The 26,106-nt window shown below is 33.7% G+C and overlaps 1 protein-coding gene across 3 annotated transcripts; it reads right to left on the bottom strand.

The window, feature by feature from the left end:
- Positions 1-1,116: 1,116 nt before the first annotated feature.
- Positions 1,117-25,442, bottom strand: LOC144968450 (uncharacterized). 3 transcript variants are annotated; one of them, XR_013644592.1, is made up of 18 exons: positions 25,297-25,442; positions 21,193-21,267; positions 17,790-18,091; positions 15,973-16,154; positions 15,258-15,401; positions 13,962-14,046; positions 11,897-12,028; positions 10,474-11,515; positions 9,132-9,290; positions 8,586-8,630; positions 7,954-8,012; positions 7,345-7,397; positions 6,752-6,855; positions 6,242-6,336; positions 5,663-5,737; positions 4,465-4,535; positions 2,203-4,090; positions 1,117-1,725 (listed from the first exon to the last, which is right to left on the bottom strand). XR_013644592.1 is itself a non-coding variant. In XM_078906828.1 (17 exons), exons 2-17 carry the CDS (start codon positions 21,241-21,243, stop codon positions 3,960-3,962), a joined length of 2,730 nt encoding a protein of 909 aa, XP_078762954.1. In that variant the 5' UTR covers positions 21,244-21,267; positions 25,297-25,439; the 3' UTR covers positions 1,117-3,959. The 3 variants fall into 3 exon arrangements, 1 of the variants encoding a protein (XP_078762954.1); XR_013644593.1 differs by lacking the exon at positions 6,242-6,336 and having other exon boundaries at positions 25,297-25,435; XM_078906828.1 differs by having other exon boundaries at positions 1,117-4,090; positions 25,297-25,439.
- Positions 25,443-26,106: the final 664 nt, after the last annotated feature.

Genomic DNA, 26,106 nt, shown 5'->3' with positions numbered 1-26,106 from the left:
CACCTTATTATATAAATGTTATGTTAGTGCTCTTCCGTTTATTGCATTACTAAGTTACTTGAATGTAGAAGACACTCAATGTCAAAGTAAAAGATGGATAAACTGAATGTTTAGAAATGCACATCTGAATCTGTGTGATATATACAATGCATCAATATACATGGTGATAGCGGTAAACCATTCATAAGGTAAGATGTTAACAGATTATTATAGTCTGTATACTAGTAATCTGAAATATGACTGCCAATCAAGTTCCAATGCCATACTTTTTGCCTGACATGAAATGCAGAAGGAGCTCATGTAGATGCCACAAAATGCGACAACATTAAATCAAAGGCATCTCCATTGAACAAAGCAGACTTACAGTACAGTCGTTTCTTGGCATGTATATGAGCCCATTCATTTTAAGACATGAATTGGCTCATATCACTAGAAATAGAAAGGTTTTTAGGCTTGCAAACACAAGATATTCACTCCACTCACAAAATATTCACAAGTGGATTTGGAGATGTCATGAGGTGACTAGGTAACATCACACAAACAGTAGGTGGATACAGGGACACAATAATGCCCTCCATTGGGTCGAGGTCAAGAGGTCTCTTGCTTTTTTTTTTATTTCAGGTATCTTTGACGTGATGACCACAGCAAGTTGTTTAAAAATAATTTTGTTCCTTGCTAAGAGGGAGGGGGGGGGGGTGTAACAGTAACATGTTATTCACCAGTAGTACTTAAATTAGATGTTTGCACACTTATTATATAAATGTTATTTAGGTTCTCTTCCATTTATTGCGTTACTAAGTTACTTTAATGTAGAAGACACTCAATGTCAAAGTAAAAGATGAATAAACTGAATGTTTAGAAATGCACATCTGCATCTGTCTGAATATATACAATGCATCAATATACAGTTGCGATAAATGAGATATCTAACCAGGAGGTTAGCAAGCAAATTGTAGTAAAATAACTTCCGACCCCAAGGGACTTATGACTCTATATACTACTTTATTTTCATCAGGAAAGGAACCAATAGCCTCAGCAACCTATTACTTATTGTACAATATCCTGATCAAATTGGTAAGCTGTAACGATGAAAAGAAGTGAAAAATAGACTACTTCTTAAATGAAGAAAAATTTTATTTGCCATTCAATAAAATTAGAAATGTCTTGAAAATTCAGCTTTAGAGATAGGAAGAAATGTAAATATACAATATATAAATATAATTTGCTGGACGGATTTATAAGCATCAGTTATAGCAACATAATTGAGATTTAAAGTCAGTCAGGGAAACATTTCAGTTGTGAAAGCATCAATGGGCTTTTCCTGCAACAGGAAATGACAATACGGAATGCATGGATGAAAAAAGAAATTGACAAGAATTTCTCTACTGAATAACAATTTTCAAATAACAATGAGCCCACCCACACCAAAAAATAAAATAATGAAAAATTATGCTCATTCCACTCATCTTATAGGAGACAGTAACATATATTAAATGCTTGTACTAAAATGACGCCTTGAGATAGGAAAGGTGTTTTATGGTCTACGATGGGTAAAATCAAATGAAACATTCCAATTTTATATCAGTGCTCTCAACTACTTTTATATTGTGATGATTCTTGATTAAAACATTATTTAAAGTTAAAGCCTAAACACTTTCTTTTGTTTATTGTTTTTTTATGGGGTTTTTTTTTTCCGAAATAGATTGAAAAGTCTACATAATATACCTTAGAGTACCGATCAACTGGCCAAAGAAGGAGCCCAGAAGGAACAACCGAAGTCGTCAATCACTTACCATCAGCAAAAGAAAATAATAAAGCTAAAAATAGACAAAGAAAGGAATGACACACACCTAGAACACAACAAGCAGGATCCAATCCATGCCATTCAGCGAAGTAGCCAAGTCACTCTATTCCGCCTCCGAACAGGACACAATAGACTAAGAGGACATATGTTTACAAAGCTAGGTATTGGAACAACCCCTTATTGCCCATGTGGAACCGACCATGAAACCACTTTACATGTGCTTATGGATTGCCCATTATACAACGTGCAACGTTCGAACCACTGGGTCACCCCTACAACACTCAACACAAAGCTCTATGGTGAGGCTGAGGACCTAAAGCGGACCACAGACTTCATAGCAGATATCGGACTGCAGCCATAGATGTCCATCAGAGGAACGAAGAAGAAGAAGAAGATACCTTAGAGTTGAGATTCAATGAATTGCTTTAACTCCTTAAAAAGAAAAACAAACTTGACCCTAAGTTTTCATTTAATAAAAGCCAAAACTAAATCAATTATCTGCTACGGAAAGGATGTTAGTTTAAAACAAAATCAAACTTTTGTTTTTGTCCTGTGGACAAGACTTCTTTCTTGGGTGCGATATCATTGAGTATGACACCATTGGAGTTTTGTAAATCCAATATATTTTACAGTGTGATTGTTAGCTCTACCTCAATTACAGTGGCAAATTTGGGAGATTAGTGTGAAATATAAATCTGAAAAGGTGTGTATGAAATAGTGTCAGACAAAACAGAACAAAAAATACAAGAAAAAAAGTATCCCAAAAACTAGATCTGCAGTCGTTTAATAACACGATTTCAAATTTTTGATTTAATTACTGAGGCATCCGACATAATATGAATGTCTGAAATATGAAAAAATCATGATTCAAGGATTGATTAGACAGCTACATATGGAACTTGCAGATTTAGAAATGGAAATGACTGTAAAATTAGATCTTAAATTTTACTAGTGCTACGACTATGAAGTATGATAATGATATATACAAAGGATTAGATATAGCTACTTAAGATGGAACTTAGAAATGGAAATGACTGTAAGTAAAAGTAGTTCTTACGTTTTTCTAGTGCTACTACTATGCATTATGATAATGATATATACAAAGGCATGTAAATATCGTGACAGCCACTCCCCTCTGCAGTCATATTATGTATATGTGCATCATAATCTTATGTGAAACTTCACTACAGGTAATTCTACATATGGCCTTAAATTACTCCATATTCCTTTTGGATCACTCATTCAAAAAAAAACAAAGAGTAAAGATAATTTCTGATTCTCTTTTGTCTTAAATAAGTTTTTAAAGTATTCCTTGTTCCAATCAATCAATCAAATCGATCAATCAATCACCCCCCCCCCTCTAGGTTTCTCTCTCTCTCTCTCTCTCTCTCTCTCTCTCTCTCTCTCTCTCTCTCTCTCTCTCTCTCTCTCTCTCTCTCTCTCTCTCTCTCCTTTCCATCACTTTGCATAGAGTACTTGTCGGATTTACTTGTTTAGAGAATAGCAATGAAAGCTCCCAATGAGACTCATTACTCAGTTATAACAATCATGAACACAATTTTTATCATCAAATTTTGGCATGAGGAAAATTGCCCTCGTATTTTACTTTAAACAATTTCAATTAGTATATTTTTGCAGAGACTTTCATAATAGATTTCCTCCCGGAATTGTCCAATGTTTTTTTTGGCGAGTAAACAATTCACAAAGAGTTGTGTTTACATTCTCCAAAACACTAAATTAACCGTCTCCTTACCAATCGCAGGAAACCACATTTGTTACGATATATTTTTCTTATTCAAATTCATTTTATAAATCACGTTATTTGAACATTGTTATGTTTGTTAAAGTGGTTTTGTAATTATGTGTCATATATACCTGTTGGGTTTTTTATTTGGGATTAAAAATTAATTTTGTGTGTTGGATCGGTATGACATTTCAGTAAAAATCTTGAAAATAATGGGTAAGGAGAGAGTTAACAGAATTTTGGAGAATGTTCTTTAATGGAAAATGCTCGCTCAAAAATGTGTAAGATAAATCAGATTAAAAAATAGTTTAACTTTGGATTTTTTCATTCATCAACCAGGGTTTTCAACAATGAACACTTCTTTTCAATTAAGCAATGCCAAGATTTCAAAGACTTAAAGCACAATAAAATTTAAACAATGGAATTGCTCCTCTCAAGCTTCTTTTTCTTCTTCTTCTTGCCTTTGCTTTCTTTTGCTGCAGCTTTCTTTGCTTTCTTTTCTGCTGCTAGTTTCTCCAAGTATCTGATATGATCGTCTTGAGCTGTAATTTAAAAAAAAAATAAAAGAGTTATTCATTTGACATATTTACACATTAACTGAACATAGCTGCTTTTGCTATGGAAAATTTCAAGTATCCGAACATTTATCCAAACATTTTGCTACAAAGTAATAAATTAAATAGATAACGAAAATTCAGCATTGCATAAAAGTGTATACATTTCCCTAATTTCCCCATTCAACCATTTGCACCCACAATGGAGAAGCCACCTGGCTTGAAGTTGAAGAACATTATTTAAAACAAGGAATTTGACTGAATTGCTATAATGATAAAATTATATTTGTGATTCAAGAAAATAAAGTTGTGCTACCAAAAACAGTTTTCAAACTAAAAATTTCAAAAAAAATTATTCTTACCAAGTCTTTTCTCCATTGTCTTAATTCGTTTGTAGTCTTCCGACAACCAATACTTGTAATGAGGCAATAGCCTGTGGGAATAATGGCAATAGGATGTTTCTTTTCACAAAAGACAACTCAGGGAAATGAATAATTAAAAATATGATATATATTTAGTTGAGCTAGGTGAAAGAAGTACACTCCAGCACAGTTTCATCGAACTCTTCGGCACATGCAAAAAAAGTTCTTGGAAACCATGACTTGCCAAAACAACTGGATGGAGAGGGGGATGGGGGGGGGGGGGGGGCAGTGAGGCTTAACGGTATGGTCTTAGATTTGAACCCGAAAGATACCTAGTTCGAATATTCACCGCGTTATGTGGCGTATGTTGTGTATGGGGCATGGTGGTTGCGGTATTACAACATTCATTTACTGTCATAGTCAAGCATTAGCAAATCATGTGGTATTGAAATTAGAACAAATGAGGAAGTGATAAAAATGAGCAGAGAGGTGTTGGTTATGCGAAACGGCAATGGAGTACGTGTATGTGTGTCTGTGTGTGTATCATACTGTATACATATACATGCAGTGTAGATAGATACATATGTAAACGTCAATGTCACAGTAAATCATCAGTGGTCGAAACCACAGGTCGCATTTTTTTAAACACCTTCAATTAATCTAATTTTTTATGCTGGCTGTTATGCTGGCTGGGTGAACAGGGGGGTCAGAAATAAATCTTGACTGCACCCGGGATCGATCTTGGTCCATTTGCTTGTGAAGTCAGTGCTCTACCACTGTGCTATCAGGACCATCATATAAGATGTATATTAGAAATTAAAATGTTTATTTTAAGTATATAATCAAGTGGAAACAAACAAAAAAATCAACTAGACCTGTCATGGAACGTAATTTAATCTTGAAATGCTTTGACATATGTTTATTGATATCATAAAGTATGGGGGAAAAAATGGTGATTGCATTTTATGAGTGATGACAACAATATGATGCTTGGCACAATGATAACCATTATAACCCCCCCCCCTTCTCTCTCTCTCTCTCTCTCTCTCTCTCTCTCTCTCTCTCTCTCTTTCTTTCTCTTTCTTTCTCTCTCTCTCTCTCTCTCTCTCTCTCTCTCTCTTTCTCTCTCTCTCTCTCTCTCTCTCTCTCTTTCTCTCTCTCTCTCTCTCTCTCTCCCCATCAATGGGTCTGTTTTTACCTAGCTGTGGGATTTTTCGGTAAGCTTCCAGGAACTTCGTAAAAAATAGATTCTCCAGCAGGGGCAAAGAGAGCTCTGAAATCAATATAAAACAGGGCGGGGTGGAGAAGTGGGTGGCGTGGATGACAGAAGAAGTGTGAGTGAGTGATTCAAGTGACCTACTGATATTAATAAAAAAATTATTTCATGATTATTTTTTTTTTGCTCTGGTTGGGCTTGTTCGTTGAATCGATGATCTATAAAGTATTTGATTCAAGAGCTATTTGACTTGGTGGACTACACAAATCTCTTTTGTTGATTGGTAAGTCACAGAAAAGCAAACATAATGCCACATTTTTGTGTATATACATTTTTTGTATGTTTCATGTTTTTGCCATCCATTAAATATACCAACTTTATCAAACTGAACAATGCTTTTTACGCACAATAAATAAATAATGCTGAAATTTTGATTGGCACACTTAATTGGAGAATATAACATTTTATTACTGGCTACAAAAAAAAAAATATAAGTACAGAAATGAGTGACTTATTTTAAAATGAATATCACATTTGGTTTCAGAATCTGTGTAAGCTTACTTTTCCAAAACCCGCGAGTCAACATCAATACCAAGCTCTGCCATTCTTGACTGAACCTTCTTACAATGATCTGACTCCGGTGTTTCCAGTGGAATCTGGTATTAAACGACAACGTTTTAATGATAAAAATGCTTTTTTTAAAAAAACCTTTTGTGTCATAATGTCTTTCCCCCCAAAAAATGAATCAATTAAAAATATTAAAAACAATGATTAAGGTGGTGGTGAGGATGATGATGATGTTGATGATGATGAGGCTGATTATGATGATGATGATGATGATAATGATTTCATTATAAGCCACTAGACAGGATTCCTTCAAGAAGTGGTCTCACGATTCTCCGTCATTGTCTATTGTGACAAACAAGTGCAAAAGTGTGTGTGAGAGAGAGAGAGAGAATCTTTAAATGTCTTCCTAAGTATGTTTTTGAATTGTGAGTGAATGTGGGCATATGCGTGAATATTTGCCAATGTGCCTGAATGGATCTAATACAACTAATTACAGTGACTTACTGTTGGTTTGACAGACTGAAGAACCACAGGCTTTGTTGGTTTGGCTGACTTGTATGAACGACAGCAGTTGGAGGAGCCAGTCTGTGTCATATAATTAGGATAACCTGTAAAATGATAAAATTCTTGACTTGGAGAATCGACCTTCGACATTCATATTCATAGGTAATTTATATCAATCATTATCAAATATCAGTATCAGATTTTTAAATTTCAAAACAAACAAACAAAAATCAGTTTTCACTTCAACTTCATTTATAAATAATACGACGATTTAACCCTTTCAGTTGTCCTTAGTAAGATTTCCTATTCAAATAGGAAATGAGCTGAAAATTTTTGAGGCTTGAACTGAGCTTTAAACGTGAAAGTTAGCTTTTTTAAAAACACAGCAACTTTAAAAAAAAATTAAAAACAATTTTTAAAAAAAAAAGAGAAAAGAAAATTGGAAGGATAAATTTCCCATAAGTGTATCTACAGACCACTTTATTGGTGCTCAGTCGTTGCTTGCTCATCTAATAACAATTCAAAAATATAATTACTGATTTCATTTTGATACGTCAGTCATACAATTATACACAATTAATGTATCGTCTTACTTCTCGGGGGTTTCTCTGGGCCTTTTCTTTTGTCTTGATTGTAATCTGAAGAACTGATAATTAAAAAAAAAAAAATTATCAAATTGAATTTTTATTTTAAACATTTAACATTTTCCAAATGAGTTTGACCTGCAAACCAACAAAAACATTCAGCCTCTGAGAAAACAACAAGCAGCAATATATTGTATAGCCCAGATAATATGTTTCCATACTTTGTGTAAACTACCAATTATGAATCGACGATAGGTAATTTCTTTTTATTGAATACTTTAAAGAGGTTTGTTTGTTTTTTCTTTTAACATATTTAATTTTGTTTAAGGTCTTATTTTCTGTTGGTGACTTGGATCCTTTTTTTATTTTGTGGTGTTTCTAAATATGACTTCTATTCAAGAAATGGTAACCTGTACTTCAAAAGATAAAATGGGTTGTGATTCAAATATTTATACCGGCTGCCATACAGACATCAAATCAAGCATCAACAATAGTGGGTATATAATGAAAAGAACACAATTTATTCATCATTCAAGTTAAGTCTGTATGATTGCTATTAAGAATGAATACTTTCGTGATAAATACACTCTACGGGAATTATTACAAATTTCAAATCACCTTTGTAGTTTTGAGCCAGCAGAAGACGGCCTCATCTTTGTCTTTTGTTCTGATGTCCCCTAAAAGGGGGAAAGAGAAAGGAATTAAAATAGATACAAGAATGAGTCTCTCTCTCTCTCTCTCTCTCTCTCTCTCTCTCTCTCTCTCTCTCTCTCTCTCTCTCTCTCTCTTTTCCTCTGTGTGTGTGTATTTTTGGGACGACCCTTATGAATCAAGCACTGAACGTTTCAAGGTGACTGCATATCTAAATGACTTGTGTGCAAAATAACAAGCAATGATTGTAACTTTCATTTTATGGGGATTTTTTTTTCCGAATTTTTTAAACAGCATTTTTAGAACCTTCATTTTGATAAACAAAACTGTAATTCTGATCTGCTTTTAACGCCATTATCAATCTAACAGGGAACACTTTTTTGGGCAAGATATAAACATTTTGAAAAATTCTCATCAAAAAAATATGCTCCAATATGCTACTTGCTTACAAAATAGAAGACATTTCACAAACCAGTTGCTTTGAATGGTTTTCCAACTTTAAGGCAATGGAAATGTTATTATAAAATTCACACTGCCATTAAAGTTTGAGTGTTTAATGATTTATTAATCGGAAAATATAATTTCGAAATCAGGCTTACACTGCTAGGTCTTTGGGCACTTTTCTTCCCACTTGAAGGACGTCTCTTTTAAAGAAAAAGAAAAATGTTTTAGAAATCATTGTACATTCGATATCGAAGCATATTACAATCAAATGTGTTATTTTCATTTTCTGGTTACACTATAAACAGTGAGTTAGATTTTCTCAGTTACAGTTTCAATAAACAGTGAGGTAGATTTTCTCAGTAAGAGTTATTATAAATTTTTTCAATAGCATAAGGGGGCAGTATGGCACAACAGTATAGCCTTAACTTCATATCCAAAAGGTACCGAGTTCAACTCCCCACCTCTCCCTAGCTCATTTTGCAGCGCAGAACTGCACTCGAGTCTTCCCTTGGAACAGACCCTAAAGACACATTTTCTCTGAGGGATTAATACAAGGAAATTTATTTTATTTTATTTATTTATTCCATTGTGTCCCCAGGAAGAATATGCTTTACAAAAATTGTAAATACATAGCATTGTTAAGTTTAACAATTTAAAATATTTTTAGTTAGCTTGGTTATTCAAACTAATCAAAATCTTACAGTTGCATCATAGAGACTTGTCACTGCCATGGATTTGGCCTCATTCAACATGGCAGTCAGCTCATCAATATCTGTTCCTGTCTCCCCATTTGTTTTCACTATGTTTTTTGAATTCTTTCTTTCTGCAATGAAATTATGCTTTCCTTGGCCTTCGGTAGTCTGGAATGATGAAAATTATAAGTTGAAAGAAATAAACCGTTAAAACAAATTCAACTAAAGAACATGTCTTATGTATACTTGCATCTCAGTAATCATTACTTTCCTGTAAAGAACAGAAAGGCTGGCCTCTTTATCTGTATCACCTCATTCTACCTCAGAGCCCATCATTATCAAGAGTTTTCGTGACATCTTCTTGCACGTGGATGACCAGAAACTCGTTCTTATTTGAATTACTTTTTAAAAAAGGAATTTACAACAATAATGACTAAAAGGTGTGGTTTGTGTGAGTTTTTTTTTTCTCTCTTTTAAGTTATATAGTTTGATGTTGCATGATATATAAATTGCATATTGCAAAATTATCTCTTTCCGTTATAGAAAACGTGCTTAGTTCAATTTCCTAGTGATATTTTTATGTAGTTACAGTTAAAAGTGAATACAATAAGATTTTTTGTTGGCCTTACAAAACACATTTCATTTGACTAACTGAACTTTCCATAACAGAATCTACAAATACAAAGCACACCCCATCTGCTCAGCACAGGCTATCCCGTGATGCTTAAAACATAAAGTGAAGCATATGAGTGTTCTCCGTTAAAATCGTCAAGACACTCTGTAAAGTACCAATAAGAATTTTGAAAAAGAGCTTGCTTTTTAGCTCCATACTCCCCCCCCCCCCCAAGATTCTCTCTCTCTCTCTCTCTCTCTCTCTCTCTCTCTCTCTCTCTCTCTCTCTCTCTATATATATATATATATATATATATATATATATATATATATATATATATATATATATATATATATATATCCACGGATTGCTCTTACACTGGAGTGAATTGTCGGAAGCAAATGTATACTAACTTTTTTTTTTTTTTTAACCCTCAGGTTTAGAGAGCCATAATGGCTCGATATGATCCTAAGCAAGATGTAAACATGAAATACTGCTTGCAATCCAGTTAATCTCGAAAAAAATATTGTATGTTTCACACAATAGAAACTGAAATTAATTCTGGTTTCATGGGTCCTACAGTTCTTAAGGACTTTAATTGTTATGAAATGAATCAATTTCATTGAATTCTACAATCTTAAGGTTTTCTTCATAGACTGTAAACAGTATTTAAAGTAACTTTATCTTAAGTTTTATCCTCCTCAAAACGACTTTGTTTAACCTACATGCTTTGCTTACCTTCTGTTGCTTAATAGTGCTCGGCAAAATTGATGAGGAATGCTTTGGAGGTTTTTGTGTCACATTAACTTTTGGTTTGGGAGTTTCATGACTGTTGATGACCATTTTTGTGCTGTTTTCTTTCCAATTCTCCTGATCAAATTCAATCGTCTTCGTTGTCTTATAAACAACACCAGTTGCATCTTTGTCTGAATTTTTATCACTGTCACTAGCTATGCTATGAACTGACTGACGTGATTGAGATCTGCTAATTTCATAGTAATTTCTCTCTCCTTCTGACTTATGTAAAACTTGTGACATTGAAATTTCATCATTTTCATTCATGCTCGCAGCATCGTCATCAGCAGCACTTAATTTGGACAGATGGGAAACCATCGTTTCAACTTCACCCATTGTTTTTGTTTTTCGACCTTTCAACTTCCCATTTCCCGCACCAGTATTAGAATCAGTAACACCGTCTGTCTGATATTCAACAGTGACCATTGACACTACATTTTTATCCATTTTTCTATTAGAAAAGTGTTTATCTTGAATTCTAAAACAATTATTTGATTTGCTTTCGCGGTCGTGGGAAACTGAAGAACTTCCATCACTAACTTTCCGACCAACATTTCTAGGAGTGATGTCAACTGTCACATTTTTATCTTCTCTAATTCTTACACCAGCTTTTGACACTGTATTGACACTTTCTCTATTGCTCCTCACAGGTGCACTTTTGACCCTTGTCCTATTACGTTGACTTTCCTCAACAATAGTCAACGGTTGATAAGGCTGTTCAACATTATCATCTGGTGTCAGGAACATGGAATGTTTTTGCTTATTTTTTGTATGGTGGTGGTTAATTTCTTGGCCTTTGTTGGATACATTTAGTGTTATTCCTTTACTGTTAATCTCCCCAGGATCAACGTTACTCTTTGACTCCACACTCTCACCAATGACCTCTGGCAATGTATTTCTTGAAACCAATTTTCTCTCAGCCTCAGCCTCTTCTTGATCTTTAGTCTTTTGTTGATCCATGAAGAGATCAGCCTGCACAAGTAACCTGCAAATTAGCGAAGCAATGATTTTTTTATTCTTAGAAGGTGCATTTCATCATCATCAGTTACTAGATAAATACTGTATTATATTGAATATGAATGGTATTCGTTTAAGGTTATAAATACACCAGAAACTGTTTATATTTTCTCATATACACACGGGACTTAATGTAAAGATATATGCATAAATTCTCAAGAAGGATAAAGACGGTTCATGAACAAGGTAATTTTCCATAAAACAAATTGATCAAGGTGACAGTTCAACCAACAAATGTAACTATTATCAGCATTAACTAATTAATTCCTACTGATGATTTGATAGCTTCTTTTTCCTAGGACGAGATGAACTGGTTATTATTGTTCTCTCCTGTGATAAAAAAGCAAACCTTTGAGTATCCATATCATCATGTAAAGGCTGACAACCCTCTCGAATGGCATCCGCTGAATCACTGACTGATGGGAGTGAAAGATGGATGGGTTGAGGTAATGGCCTACGTAGGAGAGGAGGAGTCTGTGGGCTAAAGAAGATAAACAAGACATTACAAATTATTACTCAAATTGATAAAATAAAAGAATACCAAAAGGTGAAAATGAACACTATATTGATAAACATCTTCAGTGAATAACTTGTACAAAAAAAAAAGACATAACCAAAATAAGTTATTACTCTGGTTTGGCCTCTTCCTTGGCAGTCCTTTAAGATGAGAGAGAGAAATTACAGTATATAATATACCAATTATTAAAGGTGTTGACAGACTGACGGTAAGAATGAAAATTATTATGTACTGTTTGGTTGTTTTTTTGGGTTTTAAAAAAAAAACATCTGCTGAGTTTTACTTTTACCCGAACTTTTGAGGAGGGTAACTTAATCTTGATGTATCCAATAAAATATAATATCCAACTTATTACAGTCCACTCCGGATAATCGCAACACCTTGGGATCAGCAAAATTGTTGCGATTAACCGAAGTTGCAATTGAAGGAAGTTGAGTTTCCTGTCTGCGATTGCAACATTTTACACATATAAATGCTAAACTCAAACAAGTAGTTGTAAACAAAGTTCTTTGTCCACCACAGACATAGAAATTTGAATGAAACAAAAACCATATGGAATTCCTGTATTCATTTCAAGCAAAAGAAGCTTTGGTGCAAGTCGCTACCTTATTCAGAGTGGATTAACTTTCACTCTTCTGTTCTCAATAATTTTAAGAGTCAAAGAGATTAGCCGTGATGAGAGACAATAAGCTCTTACCAAACTCGTTTGTCACAATGCACAGTAGTCAATCCCAAAACAAAGAATAACACTCAGTCTCTCTTTACAAATGTCATTGTCTACATGTTGTAAAATCTATGCCCACCCCCCTCGCCTCCTATTTAATGACATCACAAACCCATACTACAAAGCCCGCCCTCTTTTGTCTCAATTGGAATGGTGACACACTAATGTAGCATTAAATTCCACTCACTTTCAATTTTTCAACCTGTCATGATTTCTTCCATGATGAAATTTAATCATGATATTCTGTTCGATTGATTTATTGAATTTACCACTTTTTTAGGACGAAAATTTGTTGCGATTAACCAAAGTTTGTTGCAATTAACCAGTGACTTTTAAATAGCATTAATTCAGTTTCTTGGGAAATGTTGCGATTAACCGAAGGTTGCGATTAACCGAGTTGCGATTATCCAGAGTGGACTGTAACTGTTTTGGCATCAATTAAGTGTCACTGATTTTACTTCTTGATGCCAAGGAACTCAAAGATGAGGAGGATAAAATGAAATGAAATCAAGAAATATTTTAAGGTCACGATCTAATTTTATATTCCCCTATTATGAATAGTAATTATTAGCATACCTTCTAGAAAATCCAATAGAGGAGGAGCAGATACTCATATTGATACTGACAAATATCGCTAAGTGTAAGTTTATCCCATTTTCTATAACAGGAACTGGACAATAACAATTGCTTTCTAACCTTTGGATAGGATGCTAGTCTATCGTAAAGTACTTTCAACCAGATCTAACAGACTCAGCTACCCAATCACTGCTGGGTGGTTGCCAGAGGAGAGGGGTCAGAAAAAAAAAATCTCAACATCACCCGGGATTAGACTCAGTCCCTTTACGTGTGAAGCAAGCGCTCAATCAACTGAGATATCGAGAACCTAGAGTGGGTTTTTACTGCTCTTAAATTCTACCAAGAAAAGCGTTGAAATCTTTGGTAAGAATTAAATCTTATTACCATCTGAACTACCTGGTTTTCTGCAATTCTGACCCTGATAATATGATATTTTATGAACAATATTACCGTCATAATCAATAATCATCAACGTCATAGTTTTTCTTACCTTGAAATCATCCCAAAACTTTGCAGAAGCAGAAGCATTTATTTATGAACCATAATGATTAAACAGAAAACGGGGATTTGATAGTTCACAGCAATATGATTACTAACCAAGATTCTTTGGACTCAACTTCCTCTATCACATCTCCTGGTTCAGGTGAAGAGGGGGGTACATTGGGTGTTGCACTTTCCACATCTGATTTTGGAACGTGAAAAAATTGTATGTCTATAATGTTTAAATCTCTCTTTGTTCAAAGCTTAACAAGAATATGGGATGCATTCATACAAAAGTCATAAGAACCATGGAGCTGGAATTTGTCCCTATGTCTGTTAAATGCTTGCCACCCTTTGAATTGTCTATTGCAGTGTACTTTCTACTAGATTCATCAGACCAAGATACCTAATTATCCTATTTGTTTTGTTTTTTGCTTTTAAAAAAATTCTAGATGATAAACCTCCCAACAATCTACATTGTCAGCAAAATCTAATTCAATTTCTCCCTTTTTTATTATTTCGGTTTATATATCTATAAATTACATCTCTAGCTTCTCCTGAAGTTTACACGATCAGAAATCATCCCGCTGATCTATTTAAAAAACAATAATAAGCTCCAAAAATGACTTTCAAGGGCAATGAATAGTTATAAATCAAGGAAACATATAACAATAATGGATTGACTTACAACATAAGGTATTTTTGTTTGTTTTGTACTTTAGTAATCAGAACAAGAACGCAGGTTATGGTCCAAAACATAATACTTTTGCTGTACTAGTATCACCCATATTAAGAGCTTAAAAACTTTAGGAAAAAAGGTGCGATATTCTTATTTACAGATACATTGAAGAAAATATGATTTTGACCCTATTAGGATAATATTAAGATATTAAGATAATAAAAAAGGAAAAAGACAGTGTGCATCTGGTATTTCTAGTGTGAACAAAATGACACAATTAATGAATAATACATATTTTATTGACGGGTCACACATATCACACTCTATTATGAGTATCGACAGTGTACCTAGTGGTGTGTAGTAGTCCTAAAAGGATTGATTTCGGTGCGCTTATTAGGTTTGGTGTACTAAGAGAGATAAGTAACTTTGTTTCTCTATTTAAAATATCTTCACAAAATAACATATCTGCATATATTTCATATGTCAGAATTTCTTCAGAGAAGCTTACTAAACATATTTCTCAATATATACATCAGACCTACATTTTTATATATAAAAGTGTCTTGATATAGGACTTTGTACAGCGGTTGTGTATTATTGAGTTAATGGAGAAATAAATCTATATCAACAACAACAAAAATGTCAACAAAATATTTTTCATTATGACTACAAAAATGTTTTATCTTTCATACATTCAAAAGACAATATATAAGACATCTATGCAATCCTCCAACCTTGCATTTGTTGTGTAGATTCCATTATATGCCCTGGAGGCAAGCCAGCCCAGGCTCCAACAGTGTTGGTGTTCATGTTTGGGGATGGTACACTTCCTCTTGATGGGGGTCTTGTACTGGAGAGGCTCTTCCTTTGGCCACATACTGAAAGCAATATTTACGATTTAAACTGATTGGTGAAAGGATGAAAGTACAATTAGTAATGATGATGACAACGATGATGATGACGACGATGATGATGATGATGATGATGATGATGATGATGATGATGATGATGATGATGATGATGATGAGTTAGGTTGTGGATGTGATGGTGGTGGTGTATGATGGTGAAAGTACTATAAGTGAATATGATGGTTGGAGTGATGATGATTATTGACAATGTACAATTAATTCTAATATTAATTTTCAATTATCATAAATGAGAAATTTCGGGTTTTTGCACTTTATAAAATTCATTCATTTCCCATATTTTTGGCTGAAATGCGATTCTTAGTATCTGAACTACCCCAGCATAACATCGTTTTGAGGCGGTGAGTCGATAGTTGTCAAAGAGAAAATAAAAATTATTGTTTAAAAATAATTGAGACCCAAAATTCTATTGTTCCTTTACTATTTATTTTTCATTTTTCTCTTATCTTCCAATACTGTAACTTATCTGATTGCTTATATTACTATTTAAATGCAGTGTTTTTAATGACGTAATAGAAGGTACCTGCAATGTTGTTGGGAGTTTTCTCATTTTGATCTGAACAAAGTGGTTCTTTGGCAGATTGAGGACGACCTCTGGATGACTGTTTCAGTTTGGAATTTTGTCCCTTTGCACTTGACGGCCTCAGTTTGGTCATTTTTCTGCCTTGCTGGGCAACAAGCTCTGGTATGGAATGATTACTTCCCCTGAAATTACAGTTCTTATAATAAATATAAACTGATGTGGATTTTCAAAATAATTAAAAATAAAATCAAAATAAATAAATTTCCTGACTTCAAGTCTATTAATCAATTATCAAAGACATCGCATTTTACCGTTTGTCAAGGTTTTTTGAGAATAATATGTACGTTTATGTGATACTTTTACCAAATTAGTTGTGGAATAGATCTTAATCTTCAAGATTATAAAATGCTGTTTTTGTATCATTTGTCCCATCACGTCCTATCACACATTTAAAATGTGTGCCATAGCATCTCAAATTAAGGTAAAATAGATCATCCCTCAATATCAAAGATATAATTTGGGTGTCGTATGCATAATGTGTGTGATTTTATATATAAAAAAGAAAGAAATACAATACCAGTTTTCCGGTTTTTATTTAATTCAGATTAATGAGCTACTTATTATAAAACTACAGATTAAACATTGCCTACACTTGGGGGGAAAAATTATTTGTGAACAATGATCATGCAAAAAGCAATCATGATTCAAATTTATAGCACGACATGCAGTATTTTGTAATAATGAAAAAATCTACCTACATAAAAAATATAAATAAATAAATGAATAATTATAATTAATAAATAAACAAAAAAGAAAATTAAAAAACAACATAGTGAGATTTGATCTACAATCCGACATCTAAATTTATATTTCTTACCATGGCTCAAGCATTTGAAGGGGAAAGTTTCTTGTTTTAAAAAATGATAAAAGATATGTTACACGTAAAATAAGTGCATTTTAAGCAGATAATGACAGTTAATTCCTTCTATTATTCACACACTTATTGTGGCCATTTAGAAAAGAATTGATAGCATTAGAGACGATTGAAATGGAAAATCAAATGCTAAAAGGATACATATTGCGAGAGTAAAATGAAACGTTTTACGTTGACCTTTGACTTTAAAAGCTCTTGAACGTTTTTACGAAATAGGAAATAATTTGGCATAGTTATGAATTAAATACATTGAAGCAAATTTGAAACACTCATCAACTTTTCAAAGAGGAATAACCTCCCTTTTTTTTAGCTGATAACAATGATACTGATTGGAGTGTTTAGAGAGTGGATGAAAATACTGGAAGATCTTTCTACAGAAAACAAAATGAAGAACCAGTGCAATTCTGAGAGGCTAAATATTTCCCTTTCAACTACACATTAGGTTGTTGAAAATATTGTAAAGAGAATCAGATTATGTCAATTATTGTACACATTTTGCATCGTCATGTTGATTGAGAGGCAGGGAAATCTGCCAATGATTGGAGTGGAAAAACATATAAGTTATCTATCTGAACTTAATTAGATGTGACAAAGCATTTTAAATTGAATTATACTTCAATCATTTCTTGACTGCATTGAACTAGAGGAGGTAGACAGACTGAGTCCGTCGGTGTGTCGATAGCTTGTTCCCAGAATGAGTGTTCGGATCTGAAAACAAGAATATCCAGATTATGGTGTACAAATGAAGAAGAAAAAATCTGTCCTCAGACCACCCGTCTAAATAATGGAGACATCCAGATTGTGGAGATCTGTGAACTAAATGATTATCATACTTTCTTCATTGCTATTTATCAGAGCTTTAAAAAAGAATATCATAACTTACCAAGCAGTGCGTTGATATGATGCTGTAGAAAGAGGCGGTGTTGAGTCTAAGTCTGTGTACTTCAGCATTTTATCATTCTGTGTTTGATTTATTATTTGAGATTGAGAGCTATCTTGCTCACGTTGTGAATCAGGGGTTGTATTGTGCTGGGATAAAACATTAGTTGGAAGAGGGGGCTTGGTTCTCTTTTTTATGCTACGAGAAACCTTGAGGCTGTTCATTGTGTGAAATCCCATGTTGTGAACAGTTGCTTGAATTTGATTCAGTCTGGCCATGGAGGCAATTGCAGGACCAAACCAATCCTGGTGAAAATAAAAAAATCGTAACATTTTACGAATCACTGTGGTTAAGAATGCCAAATCACCTGATCATCCTCTAAAATTTGGTATGCCATAGGGATAAGTATTGGTCCCATCTCTTTTTACAATGTACATGAAACCCCTTGGATCAATTATTTCTGTTTTTAATTGACTTTACCAATTTTATGAAGATCATAGTCAGATCTTCAAGTCAGCAACTTATAACAATTTCCATCTTTTAATCGAACGTTTCTAATCTTCTTTGCTAAATTTAAGATGTGGATGGGACCAATTTGACTAAACGTTAATGATAGCAAAACTGAAATAAACTTTATTGCTAGGCCAGCAATAAAATCATAAACTGTGAAACAATAATTTTTGGAAATAGTGTAATTAAGTTGTTCAAAACTTTGGTGTATTAATCTATTCAGATCTGTGTTTTAACAGCCACGTCAGTCATATTGTACAGTTAATGTACAAGGAATGAGAAGAATACATAGTGTTAGACATATATACAAGAGACATTTTGGCATTGCCAGTTAGTGAAATCATGTCAAAGTTAGATTATTGAAATTCTCTCCTGGATAACATAAATTTTGACAAGATAAAATAATAATAATAATAATAATAATAATAATAATAATAATAATAATAATAATAATAATAATTAATAATAATAATAATAATAATAATAATAATAATAATAATAATAATAATAATAATAATAATAATAATAATAATAATAATAATAATAATAATGATAATAATGATAATAATGCTGAAAACTTATATAGGGCTATAACTCCAAGCTCTTAAATTACAAATTACTTTAGCTGAAACATACTCATTCGCACACACAAGCACACATACATAAACACATAACACAATGAAAACCAGACGCCTATCTTGCTTCTCATATCATCTACTAAAATCGAAACAGATATGTTTTGAGCGAAACTTTAAAAATAGCCAAAGATTCTTTTTCACTAATGCTCTGTGGTAAGGCGTTCCAAAAAGAGGGTCTGAAAAGAGAAAAGGGTCTCATTCCAGCATTTTTGCATATTCGAGGAACAGCTAGTTTGGTGGAATCACTGGCTGAACGTAAGGGGCGGGGTTTTGAATATCTTTCAATTCGTTCCAAAAGTTAGGAAGGGGCAGTACTTTCAAGACAACGATACACGGAAACACAAGCTTTGAATTTAATCCTTTTCTAAACAGGCAGCCAATGCAGGTCATAAAGCCAAGAATGCTGCTGCTAAGCTTATCATGAGTAAGAGAAGAAAACAGGCTGCATCAGGCTTGATACGGGAATTCTATTGGCTATAAAATAAAAGATCTGTACTATTGCTTTAAAATATACTGCATTCTGATCGTCCTGGATACATCAATGAAACATCCTAGCCATAAACCTAGGATCTAAGTCTGATAATCACATTCTTGTGAAACCAACAATAGCTCACAAATTCGGCGAGCAATCATTTGAATATTTGGCACCTCTTGTCTGGAACTCCCTATTAAAGGCACTGATTATGCAGAATTCTTTTTAAAAACATCTATTTTGTAGCTTAGTTTCATGTTGTATGTTCAAACGACTGATATTACATTCACTGTTAAGTGGTTTGAGTTTTTTAAGATATAGGGTATTATTGTTATTGTTATTATTATTATTATTATTATTATTATTATTATTATTAATTATTATTATATTATTATTATTATTATTATTATTTTTATTATTATTATTATTATTATTATTTATTATTATTATTATTATTATTATTATTATTTAATTATATTATTATTATTATTATTATTATTATTATTATTATTATTATTATTATTATTATTATTATTCCTATTATCATAATTATAGCAGGCAGTAAAATTTTGCAACAAAACAATTCTTCTTTTTTGTCTTCTTCTTCTTTTTTCAAATAATGCAACTGACTCACTTTTACTGTGGATTACTATCGTGTGCATATCCAAATTTAAAAAAAAAGTATTGTAGTACATCTTTCAAGGTCTAAATATCATTCAACAAGACAAGAGATATATTAGAAACACGAGCAAAGATAACTGTCAATATTAGATGGAAGAATATTAAGTTTGATACCCTGACTGTCAAGTTTCTATTTTACATGATTTCATTTGGTCTTGATCTAGGCTACTTGTATCTCGATAATGCAGTTAAATAACACGTGACTAAAATGTTATCATTAAAGTTTGCAATGTGGACATGAATCCATTTCTTAAAAATTGAACCAAAGAGTATGCTACAACTGTAACTTAATTTTTTAGTTTTATGCTCCTCTACTTAAATTACAGATTGATGAAGGAGCAGAATCGCACAGAATGGAGATCAGTGAAGAAAAAGAGCAAGACACAAGTTAACAGTACAAAGGACAAGACGGTGAATATAATGGTGGACAATGAAACTTTAGAATATGTAAGCTCCTTCAAGTACCTGGGTACCACACAAACACCAAATGACCGGTCGACTCAGGAAGACAAAACAGAAAATCAGTAGCCATCTTTGTCTTGAAACAAAGCTGGATAAGATCTGGAAGAACAAATGATCACCTTTCCAACCAATCTAAAAGTGTTCAAGTCCTTGGTGTTGTCTTGACCTTGATGGCAGAACCCACTTAAAGAATCAAGACATTCAAAAATAAATGCATGCTTCTTGGAAGTTCATGGCAAGACTGTAAGACCTACAAGTATGTACATGCTTAAATTGGGCAGCCCCCCCCCCCCCCACCCCCCACCCCATAAGAACCTTTGCTTGCTATTGTCAAAAGAAGGAAGTCGTTATGGTTTGGCCATGTGGCCCGCCTTACTAGCCTCTCAAAAACAATTCTGCTAAAGACCTTAGAAAGAGGTAACAAAAGAGGGAGACAACCAAAATGCTGAGTCGACAACTTCAGGGACGTTTAGATAGCCCAACCCTGATAAGGAAGACGGAGGACAAGACTCATTGGGGTTGACTGGCTGGTGAAGCTGCACTCATGTGTCCTCTACAACAGCTATCTTTTTACTTGTGTCCACTTTAAGTCAGGAGCTTTTTACTTATTTTGAATATCACGATAAAAGAGCAAGGGACTCACTTTTGTGTTGGTTTCATGGTGTTGGTCATGTTCCTCTTCAATTTGAATCATTGTCGTTGTGATGGGCTGAGTTATCTGGAAAAGACAATTTATTCGAATCAATTTAAAAAAAAAAACAATGACTTTTGAATAATGAACAAATTCATATTTTAATATTCCATTACTGCAATACTGTTACAGATTTGGTCTCAAAACACAATTGCACTACAGAGGACTATTTGATTCATATGTTTTGAAATGACATATTTTTTTTTCGTTGAATAAGATAAAAGATTACAATATTATAAAAACACAAAATTGGTTGGATAGACAGTGAAAAGTATTGTGCATTTTGCTGTAAATTGTTTTGTGGCAGGAAGATAACAAAGTTTTGTTTTTGTTTTTGTTTCTAATTATTTAGCCCTACTCCCTAGTCTCCAGTTTGTCACTAATTTTTAGCTACAAATGCATTTCGTAGTTAAAAAAAGGTGCCGCTCTGTTAGAGCGATATCTAGTGTTACCTGCTAGATTGTACTAGGTATCACTCAGAAAATTTCGCACTGATTGCATTGACTTTTGTAAGTTTACTGTTGTGAGAACAATGTCTAATTATTATAATAATGATAAAACATGGTAAAATAATTCATGGAAAGACAATGACAAATTAATGAAAGAAAAATAGAGGAAGAAAAATTAAAAAAAAACAAAAAACAAATAAGCTTTTAAAAAGATAAAAGAAAATTTTAAAAACAATACTAGTAAAACTATTTTGACAACAGAAGCAGATTTTTAAAAAAATTTACATTGAAAAATTAAGTTGTCCCCATTGGGATTTGAACCCAGGACCTACCAATCAAGAGTCAAGCAGCTTATACTTATACACGACAATCTACCCAATGTGTGGAGATATTTAATCGTGTCTATTTAGACAGAAGAATTTTTTTAAAATATGAATTATGCCATAGTTACTATAATTGTTATTTTCATTTGCATCAATTTTATGTAATTATTATTAATAGGGCCTAATTAAAATAAAACCAAATTCAAAACAAAACAAAGAAAAACAATTTAAAAAACAAACAAAAACCATACTGCCATGGGAGACTATTCAGACTGAGTCCAGTCCTAATACACTCGACTCCCTTAATCGCACACCCTCGGGAGTTCGTGTTAGTGTGTCGATTAAGCGGAGTGTGCGATTAAGCGGAGAACCTAAAAATTGCATCTAAGCACGTGCTTTCATGTGCCATTCATATAGGAACCTCCCATTTGAATATTCTATGGGCTTGGGACCATCATGTTCAAGACATTAGACTCATTATAAGGGTTGTTTTTTTTTTGTTCGTTTGTTTCTTTTATTTAATTGGTTTGTTTTTTTTCGGGGCTTTTATTGTCTTTTAAAACATCCTTTTCTTTTTCATATTTCTTCGACAACAAAATGTGACATTATTGTTTGTAAGAATAATAATTGTGAAGCATTGATTATAGTAAAGCCCCATCTCGTGTGCATTGTAAATGTCATTGGAGTCGTACTGCTGAAGTTGTTTCAAATCTTCCTCACTCCATTGGCTGGCAGAAGAGACATGAGCATAGTGTTTTTCGTCATCTTTTTTTCTAAACACAACATTCTGTCAACCTTTCCATCTCGAAAGCCAGCCTTCTGATGGGGACAAACACGTGCCTTGAGTTGATGCCAGTTTAGTTGCCTTTTGGGTCTATCAATGTGGACAGGGACTGTAAAGATCCATCAAAAGATGACATGCGAGTCCTCTCTTTAATCCTTTCTTATTGTTCATGGTCTAGTAGAGGAAAACAATGCACAGGTAGAGAATGGCAATCGAGTGGTCAGACAATGTAAACAAACACACAGCATTGGGTGGACTCCAATCACGTTTCACACCGTGTGATGCAGTCAGCAAGTGCTGTGCTGAGTCAATTAGCCCGTCATGTATGGTAATCCTTTGATGTCAGCTAACAAACATTGCAAGTCTGACCTAGTCGGGGTCCTAGGGACAGTGGAATTGCATTGACGGAAAAGCTTTTTCACGCATCATATGATATTAACGTGCGGGAATGGATCAATGAGAAACCCATTTTCATTATCCTTTTTTAGGTTGTATTTTTTAGATATTTTTTTCCAATCAAGATGGAATCAATGTGTAGTGATTAAGCGGAGGAGGTGTGCAATTAAGTTGAGTGATTATATAGAAAAAAATCAGTTCTTCGGGAATGTGTAGCGTGTAAGCGGAGTGTGTGATTAACCGATGTGCGGTTAAGCAGAGTGAGCTGTAGTATATCGAGTCTGAATACTGAGCCTACTACATTGGTCGTTCTAGTTCTATTGAGTTTGAGTCTATTGGCTGTGCTTGATGTGCACTTATTTGCACGACTGAAATGATAGGCTGTCATTATCCCCAGACGCCTGTCTGGGGATAATGAAAATTGGTTATCCCCAGACACCTGTCTGGGGATAACGAAAAGGCTGGGCTGTCATTATCCCCAGACACCTGGGTTTTTTTTAACTCTCTCTCTCTCTCTCTCTCTTAGTTCCTTTCTAGTTTCTAGAAAATTGTCATATTTGTCCCCACTCGGATATCAAAAAGTGTCCTAAAAAATAAATAATTAAAAAGCAAACAAACAGAAATATTCAGAGAGCGACCAAATGGTCAGATCGAGGAGGAAAAAAACAAACAATAATTATTAAAAAAACAAACAAACAAATTTAAGTAAATCATGCTCAGAAACGGAACAAAAGGTCAAACAAAAAGGAGAAAAGAATAGATTTGCACAAAAAAAAAAGAAATAAAAGAAGACGGAATTAAAAAAAAAAAAAGTGGCGGAACCAGGATTCGAACCCACAACGTCGATTCTGGTAAAACTTCCAGGGCAGACGATGAAACCATTCGGCCATGACACCCACTTCGAGGTCGACGCATATTATGTATATGTAGTAACAACTGATTTAATGTTGGTTAATTTTTTATGTTTTTATATATATTTTATTAACTTTCCTTATTTCTATGTGCATTTTGGAAACATTCCATATTCTGGAATGTGGATAATTGTTTAAAAGAGCGGAGTTTCAAATATATGTCTGGGGATAACGAATTATGTTATCCCCAGACAGGTGTCTGGGGATAATCACAGCGGAAATGATAACCCAATTCCTTATGGTAGGTACTTTGGTAAAAAATTCAAATTGGATTGAGCTCAATGAAACCTATATCATTTTAAAGTGCTTTTCAACACGATTCTAATGATACCAAAATTGTGAAAATCAGATAAGCAGAAACAAAGTTATGTTAGTTTAAAGGCTGAAAAATGGTCTTCTATTTGCCTTTGTTATTTACTGACGGACTTTGTGACCTGACAATTGTTGCATTTCCGGTAGTAACCACCATTTGGATTTCAAAACTGGTCTAAAATGGCCGCTAAGATTTGAGTAAGGATTTTACTGGAACGAATTTCATGGATGCGGTATACAACTTTGCCCTGAATTTAATTTTATAAAAAAGTTAAGATGTTAAATAAACGTGCCAGCATGAAATTTTGATTTACCAAGTTCTAATCTTTTAATTATCCAAAGCTAAATTATACCCTATTTTATCCATAATCAAAAGTTATACTAAATTGTCATTGATTTTAAAATAAACTACACCAAACGATAGAGTAATTTCTCCTGAAGAAAATAAGACATAAATCATTAAAATCCATCCATAAACAAAAAATCTATGGAACTTTTTCTGAGACCCATCACTCAAAAGTCCAAAAAATCGGGTCACAGCCACTAGGCCATTTATCGGCTCCCTGCTGGAGGGCCAAATGGACGTTTACCAAAGTACCTACTTATGGCATGGCATTGGCTCATTGTTGTAATAGAAATCTAAAAAAAATGACACAAAATATTGTCCATTACAACAATGTTAAACTAGGCTCACGAGGAGTGAGTTCGGATGTCAGCAGACCTGCGTAAGGTAAGTATAGTCAATAGTTCTTCTAGACTTAGTCCTTCTAGACTTAGACGTAGACCGTAGACAGTCAGTCAGGTCAAGTAATGTACGCGTCGGCTCTACTCGATATACTATTAGCGTAAAAACAATATAACAGCAACATTGATTTACATACCTTAGCTCATCTGAAAAAAGATGAAATTAAATATGTCCCGTGAAATTGTATCGAACCTGTATGATCTCAAATCAAATGCTTGCTCTCAAAGAATAACGATCGCAGATATGAGCCGCCATTGTTGTTTGTACACAAATTCACATACCGGATGGCAACATGATTAATTTTCAACTTTTCATAATCAAAAAGAGCTCCAATAATAATGATGCCCAGGATTGCCAGGGTGGGTTAATTTAATTCAAACTGCCTAATTTTGGATTATTTTTTACGTCTTTGGATTGTCGTTTTAAGTTTGGATTATTTTTTTTTTATTATTTTGCCCGGTGGGAACTTTTCAAGACTATAACATATATATATATATATATACTTCATGCAACATCAATAACACATTCTGGATAACAATATTCGTTACTCGTGCGATGACATTTCTCTAATTCTCTAGCTATTAGAGTAAGCTACGGAAAGTGTGGTTATAACAAGATATGAAGTGAATAGAAAAGTGCCAGAAGACAATAGAGAATAAAAATATTTTTTTTTTCGCGGCGGTGGTGGGGTTCGAACCTGCGACCTTATTGGTACGACAACTCCGCCTGGCAGGTGAGAGCGTGGCTCTACCGTGTGAGCTATCCACGAACACAAAAAATATTCGTTTCAAACCCAAAGTCATTACCAGATCCCTCTCTCACCCACTTCTTGAGACCGCCGATTCGTTCGTACACCACCATCGCGAACAATTTTGACCAGCAGTTAAGCTTAATAGCCAATATTCTCAACACAAACATATAACATAGAAACGATTGAGACATTGAG

Source organism: Berghia stephanieae, chromosome 3 (assembly GCF_034508935.2).
Source record: "Berghia stephanieae isolate SIO BIC M18660-M18661 chromosome 3, UCSD_Bste_1.3, whole genome shotgun sequence".
Taxonomy (NCBI): domain Eukaryota; kingdom Metazoa; phylum Mollusca; class Gastropoda; order Nudibranchia; family Aeolidiidae; genus Berghia; species Berghia stephanieae.
The sequence above is the reverse complement of the archived record's forward strand: the minus strand, read 5'-3'. Positions and strand labels throughout refer to the sequence as shown.

Excerpts from the sequence above, each read along its gene's own strand:
- LOC144968450 (XM_078906828.1), bottom strand. The coding sequence starts at position 21,243 with ATGATTCAAATTGAAGAGGAACATGACCAACACCATGAAACCAACACA. Across the intron at positions 14,047-15,257 it reads ATCTACACAACAAATGCAAG|ATGTGGAAAGTGCAACACCC; the intron begins GTTGGAGGATTG and ends TTCCAAAATCAG. Across the intron at positions 4,536-5,662 it reads CCGAAAAATCCCACAGCTAG|GCTATTGCCTCATTACAAGT; the intron begins GTAAAAACAGAC and ends TTATTCCCACAG.